Source organism: Oncorhynchus masou, chromosome 28 (genome assembly GCF_036934945.1).
Source record: "Oncorhynchus masou masou isolate Uvic2021 chromosome 28, UVic_Omas_1.1, whole genome shotgun sequence".
Taxonomy (NCBI): Eukaryota; Metazoa; Chordata; class Actinopteri; order Salmoniformes; family Salmonidae; genus Oncorhynchus; species Oncorhynchus masou.
The window spans coordinates 69980132-70002631 of NC_088239.1; the positions used below are offsets into that span (position 1 = coordinate 69980132).

At 44.2% G+C, this 22500-nt stretch overlaps 1 protein-coding gene across 3 annotated transcripts in view; it reads left to right on the forward strand.

Annotated features, from left to right (window-relative positions):
- Nucleotides 1-22500, forward strand: part of LOC135518166 (collagen alpha-1(V) chain-like) — a 141570-nt gene that overhangs the window by 68188 nt on the left and 50882 nt on the right. For 2 of the 3 annotated variants that reach the window (XM_064943111.1, XM_064943110.1), the window contains exons 6-21: nucleotides 1586-1711; nucleotides 2015-2431; nucleotides 2585-3130; nucleotides 3874-3930; nucleotides 9361-9402; nucleotides 10371-10433; nucleotides 12444-12518; nucleotides 15914-16006; nucleotides 16213-16269; nucleotides 16509-16562; nucleotides 16749-16802; nucleotides 17604-17711; nucleotides 17798-17851; nucleotides 18449-18493; nucleotides 19209-19262; nucleotides 20250-20294. In XM_064943111.1, the coding sequence (XP_064799183.1) occupies nucleotides 1586-1711; nucleotides 2015-2431; nucleotides 2585-3130; nucleotides 3874-3930; nucleotides 9361-9402; nucleotides 10371-10433; nucleotides 12444-12518; nucleotides 15914-16006; nucleotides 16213-16269; nucleotides 16509-16562; nucleotides 16749-16802; nucleotides 17604-17711; nucleotides 17798-17851; nucleotides 18449-18493; nucleotides 19209-19262; nucleotides 20250-20294 (1890 nt within the window). Of the gene's footprint in view, nucleotides 1-823; nucleotides 855-1585; nucleotides 1712-2014; nucleotides 2432-2584; nucleotides 3131-3873; nucleotides 3931-9360; nucleotides 9403-10370; nucleotides 10434-12443; nucleotides 12519-15913; nucleotides 16007-16212; nucleotides 16270-16508; nucleotides 16563-16748; nucleotides 16803-17603; nucleotides 17712-17797; nucleotides 17852-18448; nucleotides 18494-19208; nucleotides 19263-20249; nucleotides 20295-22500 lie in introns of those variants that run through there. The other variant, XM_064943112.1, reaches the window with a different exon arrangement.

Below are 22500 nucleotides of genomic sequence, written 5' to 3' on the forward strand. Positions count from 1 at the left end.
GACATAGTAGAACCGTAGTAGCAGTACCATAGTAGAACTACAGCCAAACCAGAGTCAAACGTAACTGTCACAAACACATACCTCAAACATGTTTCAGACCTGTTTTGGGTTTGTTCATAATCTGGTTCCAATAGTAGGGCTAATATGGAGCAGACCTCACAGAAAAGAAAAACTTCAGAATGACTGAAGCAACTAGTGCCTCTCTCCCCTCAGTACACGATGAGGATGAGCTCTATGACAGAGAGCTACTCTATGGCACGCCATCTTTCTGTGCATTGTACCTCCATAAGCAAGTAAAGTAAGTAAGCATAAAATGGAAGTGCCCCCCACCCCTGCCGATCCACCCTTCTTAAAAACCTTCACTACAGATCTACCTTCGTACCACTTCACTACCCCCCCCCCCTCCCCACAGAATGGGTCAGGTAGGTTTGACATTCTTGGCCTGATTTCTGATCAGATTCAGACTCAGCCCACCTTTTGTTGGGGATTCATCCATTGGAGGCCATGTTGAACCATGTTGAAACCATGTGATATTGATACCCTTCCACTAATTCCGCTTCAGCCATTGCCATGAGCCGGCCATTGCCTCCGCAATTAAGGTGCCACAAACCTCCTGTGACATCATCCCAATATCAGACACATCTGATTGTTATCATAATGTTAGGCTGTTTTCATAGAGTACAAAGCAATGTCTTTCTTTCTCTCTTTCTCTGTCTGTTGTCTAATATCTCTCTCTCTCTCTCTCTCTCTCTCTCTCTCTCTCATCATTATGTGTATGTCATTTCAACCATCAACCATTATCCATTTCCCTGTATGTATAGAGCACAGAGGAGGACCCTATCTGTTGTCTTACAGTACAAAGAAATGTTTTTCTTTCTCTCTCTTTCTTTGCCTGTCTCTCACTCTCTTACTCTGTCTCTCTCTCTCTGTCTTTCTCTCTGTCTTTTTCTCTCTGTCTTTCTCTCTCTTTCTTTGTCTTTCTCTCTCTCTAACTCTGTCTCTCTCTCTCTCTGTGTCTTTCTCTCTCTCTCTCTCTCTCTCTCTCTGTCTTTCTCTCTCTCTCTCTCTCTCTCTCTCTCTTACTCTGTCTCTCTCTCTTACTCTGTCTCTCTGTCTCTCTCTCTCTCATTCTTTGTCTTTCTCTCTCTCTCTCTCTCTCTCTCTCTCTCTCTCTCTCACACACACACACCCTCCTCTCTTATTACTGTCATTTTCAACCATCAACCATCAGCCATTAAATCAATAATATACCAGAGGGGATGTGTTATGGGGATTATTGGAACGACATGATGTGGTCGCTAGGAAGACGTGAGTTCTGTCAGCCAATAATCACCATAACTCACACCCTCAAGTATATTATTGCGTATATGAAACGGTTTTACACAGAAAGCAAGAACTATGAAAGAATAACTTTCTGGTCAACCATTACTGTTAGTGGAGTGATCATAAAGTGATTCGATCATTTTTCGATAACGCATGACTAGCTGTGGTGTTGCGCTCAATAACACCACAGCTGGAATGCACTTTTGACCAATCCGATTGCTTGGCGGGAACTAACCGTTTCATAATTCCCTGTATTGTATAGAACACAGAAGAGGACAGCTATTACTATGAGTATCCTTACTATGAGGACATGGATGGGAAACCTTCCGAGTCCACCTCCGAGACTGAGACTGACGAACAAGCTGGACCTGCCACGGAAGACGTAAAGGTACTGTCCCCTTTCTGTCCCATGTCCCCTGTCCTTTTAAAAGACTACCGTCTATCTCCAGTGGGGTAGGACTTGTCACCCTCTCCCCATCCCATACCTTGTTTTATAATGTAGTGATTGCTGTTGATGCTGAGTATGTTCCAATGTCAGTTTTGAATGACATCTTGGTCAGGTCGCCCTTTGAAAAGCTATTCTTTATCTCAATGACTTTAAATTAAAGTTACTGTAAATGAAAACAATTCATCAAAAGTGTTGTATAGGCTACAGTTTGTCCTCCTGACATTGTGTTGTCCTCCTCTCCAGGTGTCCGTGCCAGAGAGCGGCCGTGTGGTCACCTCAGTCAAAGAGGTGGTGTCATCAGTCAGGGATACAGCCAGTCAGGGAGTCGAGGGCAGAGTGTTGACCTCCGTATCTACCGGCAGCGCCTCTGCTGCAGCAGGAGCCGGAGCCGCCGGCGAGGAGGCCTACGGGGAAGAGACAAGCCCTTACGACGGCTATGACACAGATAGTTATGGGAACTACGAATCATACTACGACGAGTCCACGGCCTCGCCCGACGCCAGTCGCAGGGTCACCATCAGCAGCTCAAGCACGGGGACCGGCGCAGGGGTGGAGCTGGACCTGGGGTTGGGGTCAAAGTTTGACCTGGGCACGGGGACAGAGTTTGAGAAGGTCATCACCAGTAGTGGAGGAGTCACCATCACACGCAACAAGACCTCGGTGAGTTACAAACTGTTGTTGTGTGCTTGTGTGGTAATGCCCTATGTTTTACCAGTTAGATGTTGTATCTGGAATGTGTCACATAACATCTTATCATCACTCAGTGTGTCCCATTGACTCACTGTCCCTGTCCTTTCCTCTCTGGTCTCTCAGGCTGGAACAGGCTACAATGACAACTATGGTGAGGGTTATGATCTGTCCTATGGAGAGGGAGAGGAGTACAGCATCGGTGGCGGTGGCCATGACAGCAGAACCAGCAGTACTGTCGAAATCGGTACTGGTGGTGGAGGTGGATCTGTATCGGTCGGGGGCGGTTCTGTTTCCGTTGGAGGCGGTTCTGTTTCCGTTGGGGGCGGTTCTGTTTCCGTTGGGGGTGGTTCCGTTTCCGTTGGTGGAGGTGGAGGTTCCGTTGGTGGTGGTTCCGTTTCCGTCGGGGGCGGTTCCGTCTCTGTAGGAGGATCTGCCAGCGCCGGAGGTGGGACGGCAAGAGCAGGAGCTGGAGCTGGGGATTCGGTTGCTACGGGAGCCGGAGGCCAGGGTGTGGCTATTGAGGGGGACTACACTGATCTGGAGGGTGATCGGTTCAAAGAGGAGTCCATCTCTGAGTATGGGGACGCAGACTATGGTTATGGAGACCTGGACTACGGTGGACAGGAGGAGAAGGTGCTGCCAGCCGAGACAGACGAGTACTACGGACAGGTAAGGACGATGATGGTGATGGTAATCATGATGATAATGATAATAATCAAAATTGTAGTGATGATAATGATGATGGTGGTGCTGATGATGATGGTGATGCCGGCGATATACTATGATAATGATGATGGTGGTGCTGATATTGATGATGGTGGTGGTGATGATGATGGTGGTGGTGATGATAATGATGGTGGTGATGATGGTGATGGTGGCGATACACTGATGATGATGGTGGTGGTGGTGCTAATGATGATGATGATGGAGGTTATGGTAACGATGGTGGTGGTGGAGATGATGATGATGGTGGTGGTGATGATGATGATGATAGTGGTAACGATGATGATGGTGGTGGTGGTGGTGGTGATGATGATGATTGTGGTGGTGGTGATGATGATGATGATGGTGCTGGTGATGGTGCTGGTGATGATTGTGGTGGTGATAATGATTATGATGTCGGCAGTAGACTATTGTGATGATGGTGGTGGTGATGATGGTGATGGTGGTGGTGGTGATGGTGGTGATGGTGGTGGTTGTGGTGATGATGGTAGTGGTGGTGATATGATTATGATGTCGGCGATAGACTATTGTGATGATGGTGATTGTGGTGGTGGTGATGATGATGATGGTGATGGTGATGATGGTGGTGGTGATGGTGGTGGTTGTGGTGATGATGGTAGTGGTGGTGATATGATTATGATGTTGGCGATAGACTATGATGATGATGGTAATGTTGATGTAATTTGCAGGTTGATGGGTCTCGGGGAGAGAAGGGACAGAAGGGAGAACCTGCTATCATTGAGCCTGTGAGTATAATTTATCCAACGTGTGTGTGGGTGTGTTTCACATACGTGTGTCTGTGTGAGTGTGAGTGTGTGTTTCACATGTGTGTGTCTGTGTGAGTGTGAGTGTGTGTTTCACATGTGTGTCTGCGTGATTGTGTGTATGATTATTTCAAAACCAAGCCATGAGTCATCACACACCACTGACTGACAATCATATAAATCACATGATGCAGTATAACACATTGGTCTCTGTATCCACTGCTGTGTCCTGCAGCAAGGCCACCTCTGGTCCAAAGGTTGAACATTTGGAGTATGGATACATAGAGGAAAATGAATGATCATCTGGAGTGTAAACACACTGGGCTAGCATAAACACTGACCAGGGAGAGTGCAGCTGGGAAAGGGAGGGAAGAGAAAGCGAGAGAGGGGGAGAAGACAGAGGAAATCTCCCAAAGACTTCCCCACCTCCCAGTGATCTAAAGATCTCACAGATGGAAAATAGCCAGTCCCTACTTGGGAGTTTTACTCCAGCACTCCACATTCATCAGGGGATGGTGTTGACTTGCAGAGCTAAAGCCATGGCTATACCTGATATGCCAATGTCATCACTGGTAGCCAATTCCTATGTTATGATCCAAAGCATACGAGTTCAATACCTCAATCTGACCTGAGTCACAGAACCACAGCTGTCTCCCTATAAACAAATGTCACTGGGCTCAACTGTATGTGCGTGTGCTTTACCACCCAGAATGAGCCTGTGAGTCGTCCATCTTGTTCACATTGTAAATAAACAAGGAGCAGAGCTCCCTCCTTTCAGTCCAATCCCCATTTGTCTGCAGTGACGACAACCCCCATCCCCCTGCCAGTCCCATCCAACCCACCCATACCACACCCATACCACACACATACTCACCACACACACCATGGACGCATGGCCACACGCATGCACGCACACACTCACACACTACACACACACACACACTCCTCTATCTGTTTACTGCTGTGATCAGTCACTCTAAGCCTGAGTCCATACATCTACACAGGACCACTGTTTGACAGACAGACTTACAGTGCATTCGGAAAGTATTCATTCCCCTGGACTTTTTCCACATTTTGTTATGTTACAGCCTTATTCTAAAATGGATGAAATAGTATTTTCCCCTCATCAGTCTACACACAATACCCCATAAAAACATGATTTTTGGGTTTACTTTTTTTTACCACTTTTTCGCCCCAATTGGTAGTTACAGTCTTGTCCCATCTCTGCAACTCCCGCATGGACTCGGGGGAGGCGAAGGTCAAGAGCCATGTGTCCTCTGTAAACATGACACTGCTATGCCGCACTGCTTCTTGACACATTGATCGCTTAACCCAATGCCAGCTGCACCAATGTGTCGGAGGAAACATCGTAAATAACTGGTGACCGAAGTCAGCGGGCATGCACCCTTCCCGCGTGATGGGACAAGGACGTCCTGGCCGGGCAAACCCTTCCCTAACCCGGACGACGCTGAGGCAATTGTGCGCCACCTCGTGTCTCCAGGTCATGGCCTTCGCCCCAGTCTGACGTCCTGAGCGCTCTGAAGAAGGTTTTCATCAAGGATCTCTCTGTACTTTGCTAAGGTTAATCTTTCCCTCAATCAAGACTAGTCTCCCAGTCCCTGCCGCTCAATAACATCCCCACAGCATAATGCAGCCACCACCATACTTCACCGTAGGGATGGTGCAAGATTTCCTCCAGATGTGACGCTTGACATTCAGGCCAAAGAGTTCAATCTTGGTGTCATCAGACCAGAGCATCTTGTTTCTCATGATCTGAGAGTCCTTTAGGTGCCTTTTACCAAACTCCAAGTGGCTGTCATGTGCTGCAGAGACTGTTGTTCTTCTGGAAGGTTTTCCCATCTCCACAGAGGAACTCTAGAGCTCTGTCAGAGTGACCATCTGGTTCTTGGTCACCTCCCTGACCAAGGCCCTTCTCCCCCGATTGCTCAGTTAGGCCCGGGCGGCCAGCTCTATGAAGAGTTTTGATGGTTCCAAACTTCTTATATTTAAGAATGATGGAGGCCATTGTGTTATTGGGGACCTTCAATGCTGCAGAAATGTTTTGGTACCCTTCCCCAGATCTGTGCCTTGACACAATCCTCACTCGGAGCTCTACAGACAATTCATTCGACCTCATGGCTTGGTTTTTGCTCTTACAAGCACTATAAACTGTGGGAACTCATATAGACAGGTGTGTGCCTATCCAAATCATGTCCAATCAATAGAATTTACCACAGGTGGACTCCAATCAAGTTGTAGAAACATCTCAAGGAGGCTCAATAGAAACAGGATGTACCTGAGCTCAATGTTGAGTCTCTTAGCAAAGGGTCTGAATACTTATGTAAATAAGTTATTTCAGTTTTTTATTTGTAATAACTTTGCAAAACATTTTTTTTAACTGTTTTCGCTTTGTCGCTATGAGGTATTGTGTGCAGATTGATGAATTTTCAATCTTTTCAATCCATTTTAGAATAAGGCTGTAACGTAACCAAATGTGGAAAACGTCAAGGGGTCTGAGTACTTTCTGAATGCACTATACTATAGGCAAAGTGTGACGTGACCTCACACACTTATCCATAAACACACATCAAACAAAAACCCAGGTATGGCTCTGGGAATGTTAAAGACCCAGGTATGGGTCTGGGAATGTTAAAGACCCAGGTATGGGACTGGGAATGTAAAAGACCCAGGTATGGGACTGGGAATGTAAAACACCCAGGTATGGGACTGGGAATGTAAAACACCCAGGTATGGGACTGGGAATGTAAAAGACCCAGGTATGGCTCTGGGAATGTCAAAGACCCGCGTATGGCTCTGGGAATGTCAACGACCCGGGTATGGCTCTGGAATGTTAAAGACCTGGCTTGTAGAATATTTAGTTGGTTCTGGCTTGTAGAAGATTTATCCCCTTTGGTGTTTTTTCTATTTTGTTGCATTGCAACCTGTAATTTAAATAGATTTTTATTTGGATTTCATGTAATGGACATACACAAAATAGTCCAAATTAGTGAAATGAAAAAAATTACTAGTTTCAAAAAATTTCCCAAAATAAAAAACGGAAAAATTGGTGCGTGCCAATGTATTCACGCCCTTTGCTATGAAACACCTAAATAAGATATGGTGCAAGCAACCAATTACCTTCATATGTCACATAATTAGTTAAATAAAGTCCACCTGTGTGCAATTTAAGTGTCACATGATCTGTCACATGATCTCAGTATATATACACCTGTTCTGAAAGGCCCCAGGGTCTGCAACACCACTAAGCAAGGGGAACCACCAAGCAAGCTGCACCATGAAGACCAAGGAGCTCTCCTAACAGGTCAGGGACAAAGTTGTGGAGAAGTACAGATCAGGGATGGGTTATAAAAAATATCAGAAACTTTGAACATCCCACGGAGCACCATTAAATCCATTATAAAAAAATTGAAAGAACATGGCACCACAACAAACCTGCCAAGAGAGGGCTGCCCACCAAAACTCATGGACCAGGCAAGAAGGGCATTAATCAGAGAGGCAACAAAGAGACCAAAGATTTTTTTATTTTACCTTTATTTAACTAGGCAAGTCAGTTAATAACAAATTCTTATTTACAATGACAGCCTAGGAACAGTGGGTTAACTGCCTGTTCAGGGGCAGAATGACAGATTTGTACCTTGTCAGCTCGGGGAATTGAACTTGCAACCTTCCGGTTACTAGTCCAACGCTCTAACCACTAGGCTACCCTGAAGGAGCTGCAAAGCTTTACAGCGGAGATTGGAGTATCTGTCCATAGGACCACTTTAAGCCGTACACTCCACAGAGCTGGGCTTTACGGAAGATTGGACAAAAAAGCCATTGCTTAAAGAAAAAAATAAGCAAATACATTTGGTGTTCACCAAAAGGCATGTGTGAGACTCCCCAAACATATGAAAGAAGGTACTCTGGTCAGATGAGACTAAAATTGAGCTTTTTGGCCGTCAAGGAAAACGCTATGTCTGGCGCAAACCCAACACCTCTCATCACCCTGAGAACACCATCCCCACAGTGAAGCATGGTGGTGGCAGCATCATGCTGTGGGGATGTTTTTCATCAGCAGGGACTGGAAACTGGTCAGAATTGAAGGAATGATGGATGGCGCTAAATACAGGGAACTTCTTGAGGGAAACCTGTTTCAGTCTTTCAGAGATTTGAGACTGGGACGGAGGTTCACCTTCCAGCAGGACAATGACCCTAAACATTCTGCTAATGCAACAGGTTTAAGGGGAAACATTTAAATGTCTTGGAATGGCCTAGTCAAAGCGAATTGAGAATCTGTGGTATGACTTAAAGATTGCTGTACACCAGCGGAACCCATCCAACTTGAAGGAGCTGAAGTAGTTTTGCCTTGAAGAGTGGGCAAAAATCTCAGTGGCTAGATGTGGCACGCTTAATAGAGACATACCCTAAGAGACTTGCAGCTGTAATTGCTGCAAAGGTGTCTCTACAAATTATTGACTTTAGGGGGGGGATATAGTTATACGTGCTCAAGTTTTCCATTTTTTTGGTCTTATGTTTGTTTCACAATAGAAAATATTTTGCATCTTCAAAGTGGTAGGCATGTTGTGTAAATCAAATGATACAACCTGGATTTAAAATATATTTTTTTGTAAGGCAATAAAATAGGAATAATGCCAAGGTGGGTGAATACTTTCGCAAGCCACTGTATGTGATGTTTCAACCCATCTGTGAGTGTTAATGTGTACACACTACAGAGACTGACAGAGACTGACAGAGACAGAGATATGTTGTTTTGATGTATTAGCAGAGGATAAGGGTCATGTTCAGAGAGACAGGGAGTGACATGACAGTATGTCGCTGAGGATAAAAGTGTCTGTTAAATGAAATATATCATATTATTATAACTATAAAATGACTTGTGTTTCTTATTGCCCATAGTCCCCTGTTCCATGTTGAACATATTCCACCAGTCTCCTGCCTTTGTCCTGATCGTTATTCACCCTCTGCCTGTTCCTCACAGATTAACGTGAAGCACTAAATGAAATGACAGGCAGGAATTTATATTAAATCACCAAATACTCCCCTGGATGGAGAGTAGATATGCAGGATATGTCCGGACACGTATATAAATTATATGCACATGTACTGAAGAGATGCATTCATATGAATTAATGTATACGCAGGGTTGCACTCACACCCACGGTCATACACACACACGCACGCACGAATGCACACACACACACACACACACACACACACACACACACACACACACACACACACACACACACACACACACACACACACACACACACACACACACACACACACACACACACACACATACAAACAAAGAGTCATAGTGTCAGTGGTGATGCTGCATACTCTACAGGCTGCAGCCATCCATCTCTCTAATGTGTTTGTATGTTTCAGGGAATGCTGGTGGAGGGTCCGCCTGGTCCGGAAGGCCCAACAGTAAGTCCCTCTCTCTCTCTCTCTCTCTCTCTCTCTCTCTCTCTCTCTCTCTTCTCTCTCTCTCTCTCTCTCTCTCTCTTCTCTCTCTTTCTCTCTCTTTCTCTCTCTCTCTCTCTCTCGCTCTCTCTTTCTCTCTCTTTCTCTCTTTCTCTCTCATCCAGTCTCTTATGATTTCAGTGGAAGATGACAGCCTTCTGACACTGTTTCAGCCCTATGTTCTATCTGGTCTGTCTCTGGGTTAGGAATATTGTGTATCCTCCACTGTTCATCTTGAAATGACTAGTGTTTTAAGAGAGAATTAAACTGTAACCCAGTTGCCATTGCTGATATTTAGCAATACGAATAGTAACAGCACAACACACCACTTGCCCTAGAGAGACAGTTACACAGAGGTCCTCAGATCAGTTAGTATTTATTTATTTACCTATATGCACGCTCTTGTACGCTATTTGACTGCAAGAATCAGAGTCACCTTCATTCGTTAAGAACATTTACAAATACTTGACGTGGTGATATGGTGCTGCTAGTGATAGACAACATTTAGAGACAGAATACAGACAGCAGAAACAGAGAAACGGGCCCCAGTTGAAATGTATCATCTAACAGACTGCCTGCCCATATTTCCTCATGCATTGCTCTCTTGTTCTCTCTCTTATGTTTCCGCATACAACTGTTATGCAAGTTTGCCTGAGTTGCATTTTGTTTTGTGTGTGAGCGCGTGTGTGTGTGTGTGTGAGTGGCTGTGTGTGTGTGTGTGTGTATGTGGGTGTCTGTGTGTGTGTGAGCATGTGCCCGCATGTGTGAGTTTATGTGAGTGTCTGTGTGTGTGAGAGTGTGCACGTGTGTGTGTGTTTATGTGAGTGTCTGTGTGTGTGTGTGGGTGTCTATGTGTCTGTGTGTGTGTATGTGGGTGTCTGTGTGTGTGTGTGCAGTCCTCAGTCTCTGATAATATGTATTGTTGTGTACAGGGTCTCCCTGGACCCCCAGGTTCCTCCGGGCCCCCAGGCAGCCACGGAGACGCAGGAGAAAGGGTGAGAAACAAGCACCCACAACAAATAAAACACACAGACAAATAAATAAATGGAAAATACCAGTCACATGCCAACCACCACCAACACATCACATAGCCATTGTTTCAACACAACCACAAGGTACAGTGAGGGGAAAAAAGTATTTGATCCCCTGCTGATTTTGTACGTTTGCCCACTGACAAAGAAATTATCAGTCTATAAATTTAATGGTGGATTTATTTGAACAGTGAGAGACAGAATAACAACAAAAAAATCCAGAAAAACGCATGTCAAAAATGTTATAAATTGATTTGCATTTTAATGAAGGAAATAAGTATTTGACCCCCTCTGCAAAACATGACTTAGTACTTGTTGGCAAACCCCTTGTTGGCAATCACAGAGGTCATACATTTCTCATAGTTAGCCACCAGGTTTGCACACTCAGGAGGGATTTTGTCCCACTCCTCTTTGCAGCTCTTCTCCAAGTCATTAAGGTTTTGAGGCTGACGTTTGGCAACTCAAACCTTCAGCTCCCTCCACAGATGTTCTATGGTATTAAGGACTGGAGACTGGCTAGGCCACTCCAGGACCTTACTGTGCTTATTCTTGAGTCACTCCTTTGTTGCCTTGGCCGTGTGTTTGGGGTCATTGTCATGCTAGAATACCCATCCACGACCCATTTTCAATGCCCTGGCTGAGGGAAGGAGTTTCCCACCCAAGATTTGACGGTACATGGCCCCGTCCATCGTCCCTTTGATGCGGTGAAGTTGTCCTGTCCCCTTAGCAGAAACCCCCCCCTCCAAAGCATAATGTTTCCACCTCCATGTTTGACGGTGGGGATGGTGTTTCTTAGGGTCGTAGGCAGCATTCCTCCTCCTCCAAACATGGCGAGTTGAGTTGATGCCAAAGAGCTGCATTGTGGTCTCATCTGACCACAACACTTTCACCCAGTTGTCCTCTGAATCATTCAGATGTTCATTGGCAAACTTCAGATGGGCATGTATATGTGCTTTCTTGAGCAGGGGGACCTTGCGGGCGCTGCAGGATTTCAGTCCTTCACCGCGCAGTGTGTTACCAATTGTTTTCTTGGTGACTATGGTCCCAGTTGCCTTGAGATCATTGACAAGATCCTCCCGTGTAGTTCTGGGCTGATTCCTCACCGTTCTCATGATCATTGCAACTCCACGAGGTGAGATCTTGCATGGTGCCCCAGGCTGAGGGAGATTGACAGTTATTTTGTGTTTCTTCCATTTGCTAATAATCTCACCAACTGTTGTCACCTTCTCACCAAGCTGCTTGGCGATGGTCTTGTAGCCCATTCTAGCCTTGTGTAGGTCTACAATCTTGTCCCTGACATCCTTGGAGAGCTCTTTGGTCTTGGCCATTTGGTTTGGAATCTGATTGATTGATTGCTTCTGTGGACAGGTGTCTTTTACACAGGTAACAAACTGAGATTAGGAGCACTCCCTTTAAGAGTGTGCTCCTAATCTCAGCTCGTTACCTGTATTAAATACACCTGGGAGCCAGAAATCTTTCTGATTGAGAGGGGGTCAAATACATATTTCCCTCATTAAAATGCAAATCAATTTATAACAGTTTTGACATGCGTTTTTCTGGATTTCTTTGTTGTTATTCTGTCTCTCACTGTTCAAATAAACCTACCATTAAAATGATAGACTGATAATTTCTTTGTCAGTGGGAAAACGTACAAAATCAGCAGGGGATCAAATACTTTTCCCCCTCACTGTATACATCAAGCTGTTGATATACAGCAAGGTATCAATTAGTCACCACCACTCCCCAAAACATGGTAGAACACCTGTACAAGTTATTTTTTTTACCTGACAAGACTTGTATTCGTGGCATAATTGACCTTGTTTGAGTAAATGTACTCTTCTCTCTCCCTCTCCGTCTGTCTGTCTGTCTGTCTGTCTGTCTGTCTGTCTGTCTGTCTGTCTGTCTGTCTGTCTCTCTCTCTTTCTCTCTTTCTCTCTTTCTCTCTTCCTCTCTCTCTCTCTCCCTCTCTCTCAGGGTCCTAATGGTCGTGCTGGTCTTCCTGGTGCTGATGGTCTGCCAGGACCTCCAGGGACTGTCCTGATGCTGCCTGTAAGTAAATATTGTAATACTATAGTTCTAGAATACACTCATCTAGAATGATGACCTCATGCTGTCTGTAAGTAAATAACATTATATGACAATTCTAGAATATACAGATCTATATCTAGAACAGAATACATATTGAATGGGTACATCTAATATTCTGTTGCATGTTAGACTTGCATTCCATATGTTTTCTCAGATGACAGATGACTATGTTTATGCACATGTGTATGTTTCTAAATGTACCTATTGGCTATTGTGCATGCATTTATCTTCTGGAAGGCTTTCTTTTTAAACGTCCATCCTAATCTTGCCCCTTCTGTAATGCTATCCTCAATCTATTGTCATAGCACTTCAACATATTTGTTAGGTTCGTCAGTATTACTTCAGACAAGGCTAATCCTCCCTTCTCTTGGTTGCATTATTTCACCCTTTGATTCATAGAGTGCTGTTGATATCAGATCAGAGTTCTGTATGGTTTGGGTCACAGTGTCCTGACCTGTTGTGATGTGTGTTTCCCTGACTGTGTCAGAGGAGGTTAGAGATCTCTGTTATGTTAGCAAGTGGAATGCAGGGAGGTAGTCTCCTCCTGAATCAAACACTCTTCCTCTCTGGTCTTGCTCCAGATAATCCAATCAGAGAATGCTGTGGTGGAAACCAGTCAATAAGCACTCTAGCACCTCCTAGTGGAAGCTGTAGGAAGCTGTGGTTCTGCTGTCATTTAGACTCGCTCTCTGGGAAGGTCTCAATTGCATACTTCTTGCGTTCTTTCTCCTTGTCGCCTTCTCAAAACCCATTGGATGAGAAAGCCAGAAGTCCCTCCCCTCTGACCTTCTCCAATGGATTTTGCCCTTCCTCTCCCCTCTCTCCTCCTATTTCTTACTGATGAGATAATTACCATACACCATTCCCCCAATCCCCTGCCGCCCACCTTCCTATTGTCCCCAGACTCCAGCCCAAATGACACATCTACTCTCTTAGAAAAAGAGGGTTGCAAAAGGGTTTTGCGGCTGTCCATAGAACACTTTTGGGTTCTATGTAGAGCACTCTGAGAAAATGGTTCTACATGGAACCAAAACTGTTTTTTAAAATGGTTCTCCTATGGGGACAGCCGAAGAACCCTTTTGTGGTTTTAGATAGCACCTTTTTTTCTAAGAGTGTATGGGTCTTACATACAGGAAGTAATCTAGCCTCAGACAGGAAGTAGAGCAGGTCTAAGTGCTCCTTCCTGTGATCACAGCTGCTAAAACTAAAGGCTAAAGTTAGTAGCTAGCCTTTCTGTTTGTTCTGCTGCTGCCTGTCCTCCTACTGCTGAGTGTGATGACTTGACTAAATGTCCTGCTGGAGTCTCTGGAGTCTGCAGAGCAGAGCAGAAAGCCTTCTGGAAAAGCTGTATGTGTCAGGCCAAGACGTCTGGTCAAGGTGTACCAGTAAATCATGGGCCCAGTGCCTGATTTGACAGGATCTGGCACCTCTCCGTTTTGGACTGTTTCTTCCGGGACCCATTTGGCCGGATCCGACATGAAAAATAATCACTTTTTGCTATGTAAAAATTTGAATAAGATTGATCAAAGTTAATTTGAGTTGCCTTCTCATTATTTGTCCTGATCCCCCCCCCCCCCCCCCCCCCCACACACACACACACAACTAACTTAGGTATAGTTGTGAACAATAGCCATGTTAAGATGTTAAATCTTATCATTTCATTGGTCAATTATTGTTTGATTGTGTAGAGTTCAATAGTGTGCTTGGTAGTTAGATGCCATTTGTGTTCCCTAGGTTTCTGCTTAGTCACAGTTCAAATTCTCTCTCTCTCTCTCTCTCTCTCTCTCTCTCTCTTCCTCTGGGCATGGTTGGATTTCTGTGTTATAGTCTGGCTTCTGTGAGAGGAATGATGAGTCTCTCGAGGGACATTGTGCTTTTGAGGTTCACTGGGAAAAATATAGACAATTGAAAAATATAGAGTAAAATATTATGAAAGAAATCCCTAGCTAGAGAGATGTTGCTGTATTTAAAAATGTAAGGTTTGCCAGCTTCATGCAAACCTGTGTTCAATGTTATTTTTTCCTTCCATAGTGACAAGGTTGTGGTGACAAACACTCCTCACTGGTCTGTTTTTATTTATACCAACAGAAACAGAAACATATCTTTATAGGATCAACCAACTGGTTGCATTACATACATTTCACCACTAGATGCCAGTATAGGCATGTGAACTTCTGATGGGAAAAGAACCATAACCAGGCAGTTGATGTATGAGCTAAGGTTTTTACAACTTAGTCGTTTTAATGCAAGCCAAGCCTGAATTTGAATTAGTTCTTTTTTTATAACTTGTTTCAGTACAATCATAGTTTATTTATTTATTTATTTAGACATTCTGTTTGAAGAATGGGTAACCTAGCCTGTAAGATGACTTGGCATTTTCTCAACCCACTGTCTCTCTTCTTGCTTTGTCTGCCTTTGTCTCTGTCTCTTTGTCTGCCTCTGTCTATTTGTCTGTTTCTGTCTCTTTGTCTGTCTCTGTCGATTTGTCTGTCTCTTTGTCTGTCTCTTTGTCTGCCTCTGTCTATTTGTCTGTTTCTGTCTCTGTCTCTGTCTCTTTGTTTGTCTCTGTCTATTTGTCTGTTTCTGTCTCTGTCTCTTTGTTTGTCTCTGTCTTTTTGTCTGTTTCTGTCTCTGTCTCTGTCTATTTGTCTCTGTCTCTTTGTCTGCCTCTGTCTCTTTGTCTGCCTCTGTCTCTTTGTCTGTCTCTGTGTCTGTCTCTGTCTCTGTCTCTTTGTCTGTCTCTGTCTATTTGTCTGTCTCTTTGTCTGTCTCTGTCTATTTGTCTGTCTCTTTGTCTGTCTCTGTCTATTTGTCTGTTTCTGTCTCTGTTTATTTGTCTGTCTCTTTGTCTCTGTCTATTTGTCTGTCTCTTTGTCTGTCTCTGTCTATTTGTCTGTTTCTGTCTCTGTCTCTGTCTATTTGTCTGTCTCTTTGTCTGTCTCTGTCTATTTATCTGTCTCTGTCTATTTGTCTGTGTCTGTTTCTGTCTCTGTCTCTGTCTATTTGTCTGTCTCTTTGTCTGTCTCTGTCTTTTCATCTGTCTCTGTGTCTGTCTCTGTGTCTGTCTCTGTGTCTGTCTCTGTCTCTTTGTCTGTCTCTGTCTCTGTCTTTTTGTCTGTCTCTGTGTCTGTCTCTGTGTCTGTCTCTGTCTCTTTGTCTCTGTCTCTGTCTCTTTGTCTGTCTCTTTGTCTGTCTTTTCATCTGTCTCTGTGTCTGTCTCTTTGTCTGTCTCTTTGTCTGTCTTTTCATCTGTCTCTGTGTCTGTCTCTATATCTTTGTCCATGTACCTGTATCTACTGAACTGACCTTACCTGTTGGGTCTGGTTCTGAGTTCTGAGTTCGGCTCTCCTCCTCAGTTCCGCTTCAGTTCTGGAGGAGACTCTGGACAGAAGGGACCTCAGGTGTCTGCTCAGGAGGCCCAGATGCAAGCCATCATGCAACAAGCTAGGGTAAGGCTTAAACACACAAGTGCATACACACACACACACACAAACACAAAGTGCATACACACATACATATGCACACAAAGCCTGTAATTAAGCATTTCACTGTAAGGTCTACACCTGTTGTATTCGGCGCAGGTGACACATAAACTTTGATTTGATTTGAGACACACACACCATTTTGTACTTCTCTAACTGTTTCCTCTCTCCAGCTGGCGATGCGTGGTCCTCCTGGCCCTATGGGTTTGACAGGTAGATCTGGTCCTCTGGTACGTACCAAAGTTTTCCTCAGTCTCCTCACACACACACACACAGTATGTACACACACACACCTATGTCACATACACAGCCTGAGGAGAATAACTTATTATAGTGTTAAAAGTTGATAAGATCCTATTAAATTCTAATGCAGATGCTACAACATTAATAGTGTTTGAACTGTGGCCTGATCATATTCATCCGCTGATCTGAGCCGACTGTGACCTTATTGTGTTTGTCCTCCTCCCAGGGTTCTCCAGGTGTTTCTGGACTGAAGGGAGAGTCTGGAGAGTCCGGTCCTCAGGTAAGACGGATGGACGTTTCTAGACCACTAGAACCACTGGGACTGTTCCTCTGTAATCTCCAGCCCAAGTTTAAGGCCTTTCTATAAACACAACTTACTTGGGTTTTTTTTGTTAGGGATATTTTGTTGGGGTTCTGTGGTAGGGTTTTCTTGTTGGATTCTCCATAACCTTCTTCTTTGTTACAGGGACCCCGTGGACCATTGGGTTCTCATGGACCCTCTGGGAAGCCCGGCAGAAGGGTAAGTGTGAATCTGAGTCTTGGATGGATATTTGAGTTTGGCGTGCAGATTAGGATAGTTTTGATGTAGTTTTGATGCCCTTTAAAACATGGCATTGTTGAATACTAGTTTCTGATTGGCTTGAAGAGCATTCCAGAGCGTGCATTATTTCCCTTTAACGTATGGTATATCAGCACGGTAGAATTCAATGGCTATAGTTCATTCATACATGTTCTATGTTTGAGCTGCTTTTGAACGCAAAAGCCAAATTGAAAACATTATTGACATTGTTGAATTAGATATTTCATAATAGCAATCTAGGACTGTTGGTTTGGTTAGCTAAACTTGCAATTCAGTTTGTTTGGTTAAAGAGGCATCTACTGTAGCTATCTATTAAACTTGCTAGCTACTTCGTTGGATGTTGAACACATTTCTACTGAGAAATAAGCACATTTATAGAGGCAAATGTGTTAAATTATAGCCAGGGTATAAAAGGGATAATCAATTCGGGGCTCTATGTGTTCTCCTGGAAGTAAATGCAACTCCGTGGAAGGTTAGTTCCATGTCGTTCATTATTTTCCATAGAACGCATAGCCTTTTGTTAATTATCCCTTACGTATTGTATTGTGCTCGTGTTGAATGTTCACACAGACTACTTCCTGCTGACCTCTTGCCAGGCCCCCCCTGCAAATGAGGTTTCTAACCTCAAGGGTCTTGCCTGGTTACATAAAGGTTAAATAAAAACAATGAAGAATTGTGCCCTTCAGAAAGGGTGAAGCAGGTGTAAGTGTTGATGGGTGTTGTAATCATCTGTTTTTCCAGGGACGTGCTGGTTCGGATGGAGCCAGAGGCATGCCTGGTCAGACCGGAACCAAGGGAGACAGAGGGTTTGATGGTTTGGCTGGACTTCCTGGTGAGAAGGGACACAGAGTAAGTCACTTTGTTGTTGTCATTTCAGCTCCATTGTAGTATGACAGTGTGTGTACGTTCCACTGATCTTCTGTCTGCTCCTTTAGGGTGAATCTGGTCCCCATGGACCTCCCGGACCCACAGGAGAGGATGGAGAGAGAGTAAGTACTACCACTCGCTCTCCCTGCCTCCCTCTATCTCTTATCATACCTACCCAGTTTCGCTCTCTGTTTCTTCATCTCCCCACTCTGTGTGTCCGTAGGTCAGCACATCAGTATGGTGTGTGTGTGTGTGTATGTCCATAGGTCAGCACATCAGTATGGTGTGTGTGTGTGTATGTCCATAGGTCAGCACATCAGTGTGGTGTGTGTGTGTGTGTCCATAGGTCAGCACATCAGTATGGTGTGTGTGTGTGTGTGTGTGTGTCCATAGGTCAGCACATCAGGATGGTGTGTGTGTATATGTCCATAGGTCACCACATCAGTATGGTGTGTGTGTGTGTGTGTGTGTATGTCCATAGGTCAGCACATCAGTATGGTGTGTGTGTGTGTGTGTGTGATTAGTCAGTGTGTGATCTAAGTGTCTGTCATCTGTCATGTAAATGAGTCTCATTTTGACACCCCCACGCCACTCCATCACCTGGCCCAATCACGTCATTCCTGTCCTCTCCTCCTTTCACACCTCCCCTTTCCCTCTCCCTCTCTCCTATACTCCAAATTCCCACTTCCTTTTCTGACCATGTCACCTCCTGTTTCCAGGGAGACGATGGAGAGATCGGGCCACGGGGACTGCCTGGTGACCCAGTAAGTGTTTTTTATGATGTCTATCCCCTGTCATTGTGACACTACAACTTAATAAAGCATGTGTTGACATATACGTTCTAGATTCAGATCCATACATGGTGTCCAGCTTATGGTATATGTACACAGTTTGTTTTTACACAGGTTTAGTAACTAGGTAGTCTAGACCCTATATGTGAATCTCAGGGTGAGAAGCCTTTAGATTCCTCTTGTTCACAGTCTACTCTCCTCACGGCTGGTAGACAAGCTTCCCTTCCTCTCTGACAGGATTTCCCCAAAGGAGAAGAGGAACGAGACAGGCAGAGAGAAAATGAGTTAGACAAAGTAAAAGGCTGAGAGCATCATTAGTGACAGATTGTGTGGTGCAGTACTTCAGACAGACCACCAGGGGGTGGTACACCACTGTTTTTCTGAGATACTCTGGATGTGAGAGGAAGGAGCACTGAGTCACAGCACTGAGTCATGGCACTGAGAGAGCACTGTGTGATAGACAGAGAAGACAGCAGACATCAAGAATAGTGAAATCAATCTATGATGGTAAAGAGAGATTCAAGAAGCATCAGTATACTTTAGATGAAAATCCATTATTCATTCATTGTTCTCATTATTTAAAAACATCATAGATTTACATTTAACAAACATTCTATAGTTATTTGCTATGTTTTGAAATGGATCATGACATTGATGTTGGCATTTTCATGTATTTCTCTCTCTCCAGGGACCTCGTGGGTTGCTGGGACCTAAGGGACCTCAGGGACCTCCCGGATCCCTTGTATGTTTAGAACACACACACACACACTTTCCTTTCACACACAGTTCAGACAGAGATTCAGCAGTATTGTATTGAATTTATCCTGCTCATAGCAACACTGACAAAATACTGATGACACACATAGGTAAATAACACATCCAGTATCTACAGAACATAGGTAAATAACACATCCAGTATCTACAGTACATAGGTAAATAACACATCCAGTATCTACAGAACATAGGTAAATAACACATCCAGTATCTACAGTACATAGGTCAATAACACATCCAGTATCTACAGTACATAGGTAAATAACACATCCAGTATCTACAGTACATAGGTCAATAACACATCCAGTATCTACAGTACATAGGTAAATAACACATCCAGTATCTACAGAACATAGGTAAATAACACATCCAGTATCTACAGTACATAGGTAAATAACACATCCAGTATCTACAGAACATAGGTAAATAACACATCCAGTATCTACAGAACATAGGTAAATAACACATCCAGTATCTACAGTACATAGGTAAATAACACATCCAGTATCTACAGTACATAGGTAAATAACACATCCAGTATCTACAGTACATAGGTAAATAACACATCCAGTATCTACAGTACATAGGTAAATAACACATCCAGTATCTACAGTACATAGGTAAATAACACATCCAGTATCTACAGTACATACTTCAGATGATAAGAAAGGTTATGGCTGTAGATATGAAACTGTGTATGTCCTCCACCTTAACTTCACTACATCATTTGGACTTGAGGGAAATCTCCTCTTTTTCCAATATGATGTTTCCTGATGAAGTTAATTGATATGGTAAAGTGCACCAGAATGACTGCAGCCTCTATCTACAGTGTATATATCTCAGTCTATCCTTGAGGCACTCCCCATGTCCACATCCTTTTTCTCTTTGTGTTCACCTGAGTGTGTGGCTTCATGTATTAAATAGAAGCTTCATCTCATCTGACTGTGTGTTGCAGGGTGTAACTGGAATGGATGGCCACCCTGGACCCAAAGGAAACATTGTAAGTACTGATAACACCCAGCTAAAGGCTGTTCTGAGGCACGGTGCGAAGTGGAGTAGTTGTGGGTAAATACTCCACACACTCCATTTGCATCTGACGTACACCTCACACACTTTCTCTCCGTCCCCTACTCTAACACTATCACACCATTTATTCCCCTTCTCCCCTACTCTAACACTATCACACCATTTCTACCCCTTAATCCCCTACTCTAACACTATCATACCATTTCTACCCCTTCATCTCCTACTCTAACACTATCACACCATTTATTCCCCTTCATCTCCTACTCTAACACTATCACACACTTTCTTCCCCTTCGTCCCCTACTCTAACACTATCACACCATTTCTTCCCCTTCGTCCCCTACTCTAACACTATCAGACCATTTCTACCCCTTCATCCCCTACTCTAACACTATCACACCATTTCTACCCCTTCATCCCCTACTCTAACACTATCACACCATTTCTACCCCTTCATCTCCTACTCTAACACTATCACACCATTTCTACCCCTTCATCCCCTACTCTAACACTATCACACCATTTCTACCCCTTCGTCCCCTACTCAAACACTATCACACCATTTCTACCCCTTCATCCCCTACTCTAACACTATCACACCATTTCTACCCCTTCGTCCCCTACTCAAACACTATCACACCATTTGTTCCCCTTCGTCCCCTACTCTAACACTATCACACCATTTCTACCCCTTCATCTCCTACTCTAACACTATCACACCATTTATTCCCCTTCTCCCCTACTCTAACACTATCACACCATTTCTACCCCTTCTCCCCTACTCTAACACTATCACACCATTTCTACCCCTTCATCCCCTACTCTAACACTATCAGACCATTTCTACCCCTTCATCCCCTACTCTAACACTATCACACCATTTCTACCCCTTCATCCCCTACTCTAACACTATCACACCATTTCTACCCCTTCATCTCCTACTCTAACACTATCACACCATTTCTACCCCTTCATCCCCTACTCTAACACTATCACACCATTTCTACCCCTGATCGTCCCCTACTCAAACACTATCACACCATTTCTACCCCTTCATCTCCTACTCTAACACTATCACACCATTTCTACCCCTTCGTCCCCTACTCAAACACTATCACACCATTTGTTCCCCTTCGTCCCCTACTCTAACACTATCACACCATTTCTACCCCTTCATCTCCTACTCTAACACTATCACACCATTTATTCCCCTTCTCCCCTACTCTAACACTATCACACCATTTCTACCCCTTCTCCCCTACTCTAACACTATCACACCATTTCTACCCCTTAATCCCCTACTCTAACACTATCACACCATTTCTACCCCTTCATCTCCTACTCTAACACTATCCTGTGTGGCTCAGTCGGTAGAGCATGGCGCTTGCAACGCCAAGCGTCGTGGGTTCGATTCCCGCTGGGACCACCCATATGTAAAAGTAGTGGCCCCAGCCGACTTGTAAGTCGCTTTGGACAAAAGCGTCTGCTAAATGGGATATATTACACCATTTATTCCCCTTCATCTCCTACTCTAACACTATCACACACTTTCTTCCCCTTCGTCCCCTACTCAAACACTATCACACCATTTCTTCCCCTTCATCCCCTACTCTAACACTATCACACCATTTCTACCCCTTCGTCCCCTACTCTAACAATATCACACCATTTCTACCCCTTCGTCCCCTACTCTAACACTATCACACCATTTCTACCCCTTCATCTCCTACTCTAACACTATCACACCATTTCTTCCCCTTCATCAAATTCAAATGTATTTATATAGCCCTGATATCTCAAAGTGCTGTACAGAAACCCAGCCTAAAACCCCAAACAGCAAGCAATGCAGGTGTAGAAGCACGGTGGCTAGGAAAAACTCCTTAGAAAGGCCAAAACCTAGGAAGAAACCTAGAGAGGAACCAGGCTATGTGGGGTGGCCAGTCCTCTTCTGGCTGTGCCGGGTGGAGATTATAACAGAACATGGCCAAGATGTTCAAATGTTCATAAATGACCAGCATGGTCAAATAATAATAATCACAGGCAGAACAATTGAAACTGGAGCAGCAGCACAGCCAGGTGGACTGGGGACAGCAGGGAGTCATCATGTCAGGTAGTCCTGAGGCATGGTCCTAGGGCTCAGGTCCTCCGAGAGAGAGAAAGAAAGAGAGAAAGAGAGAATT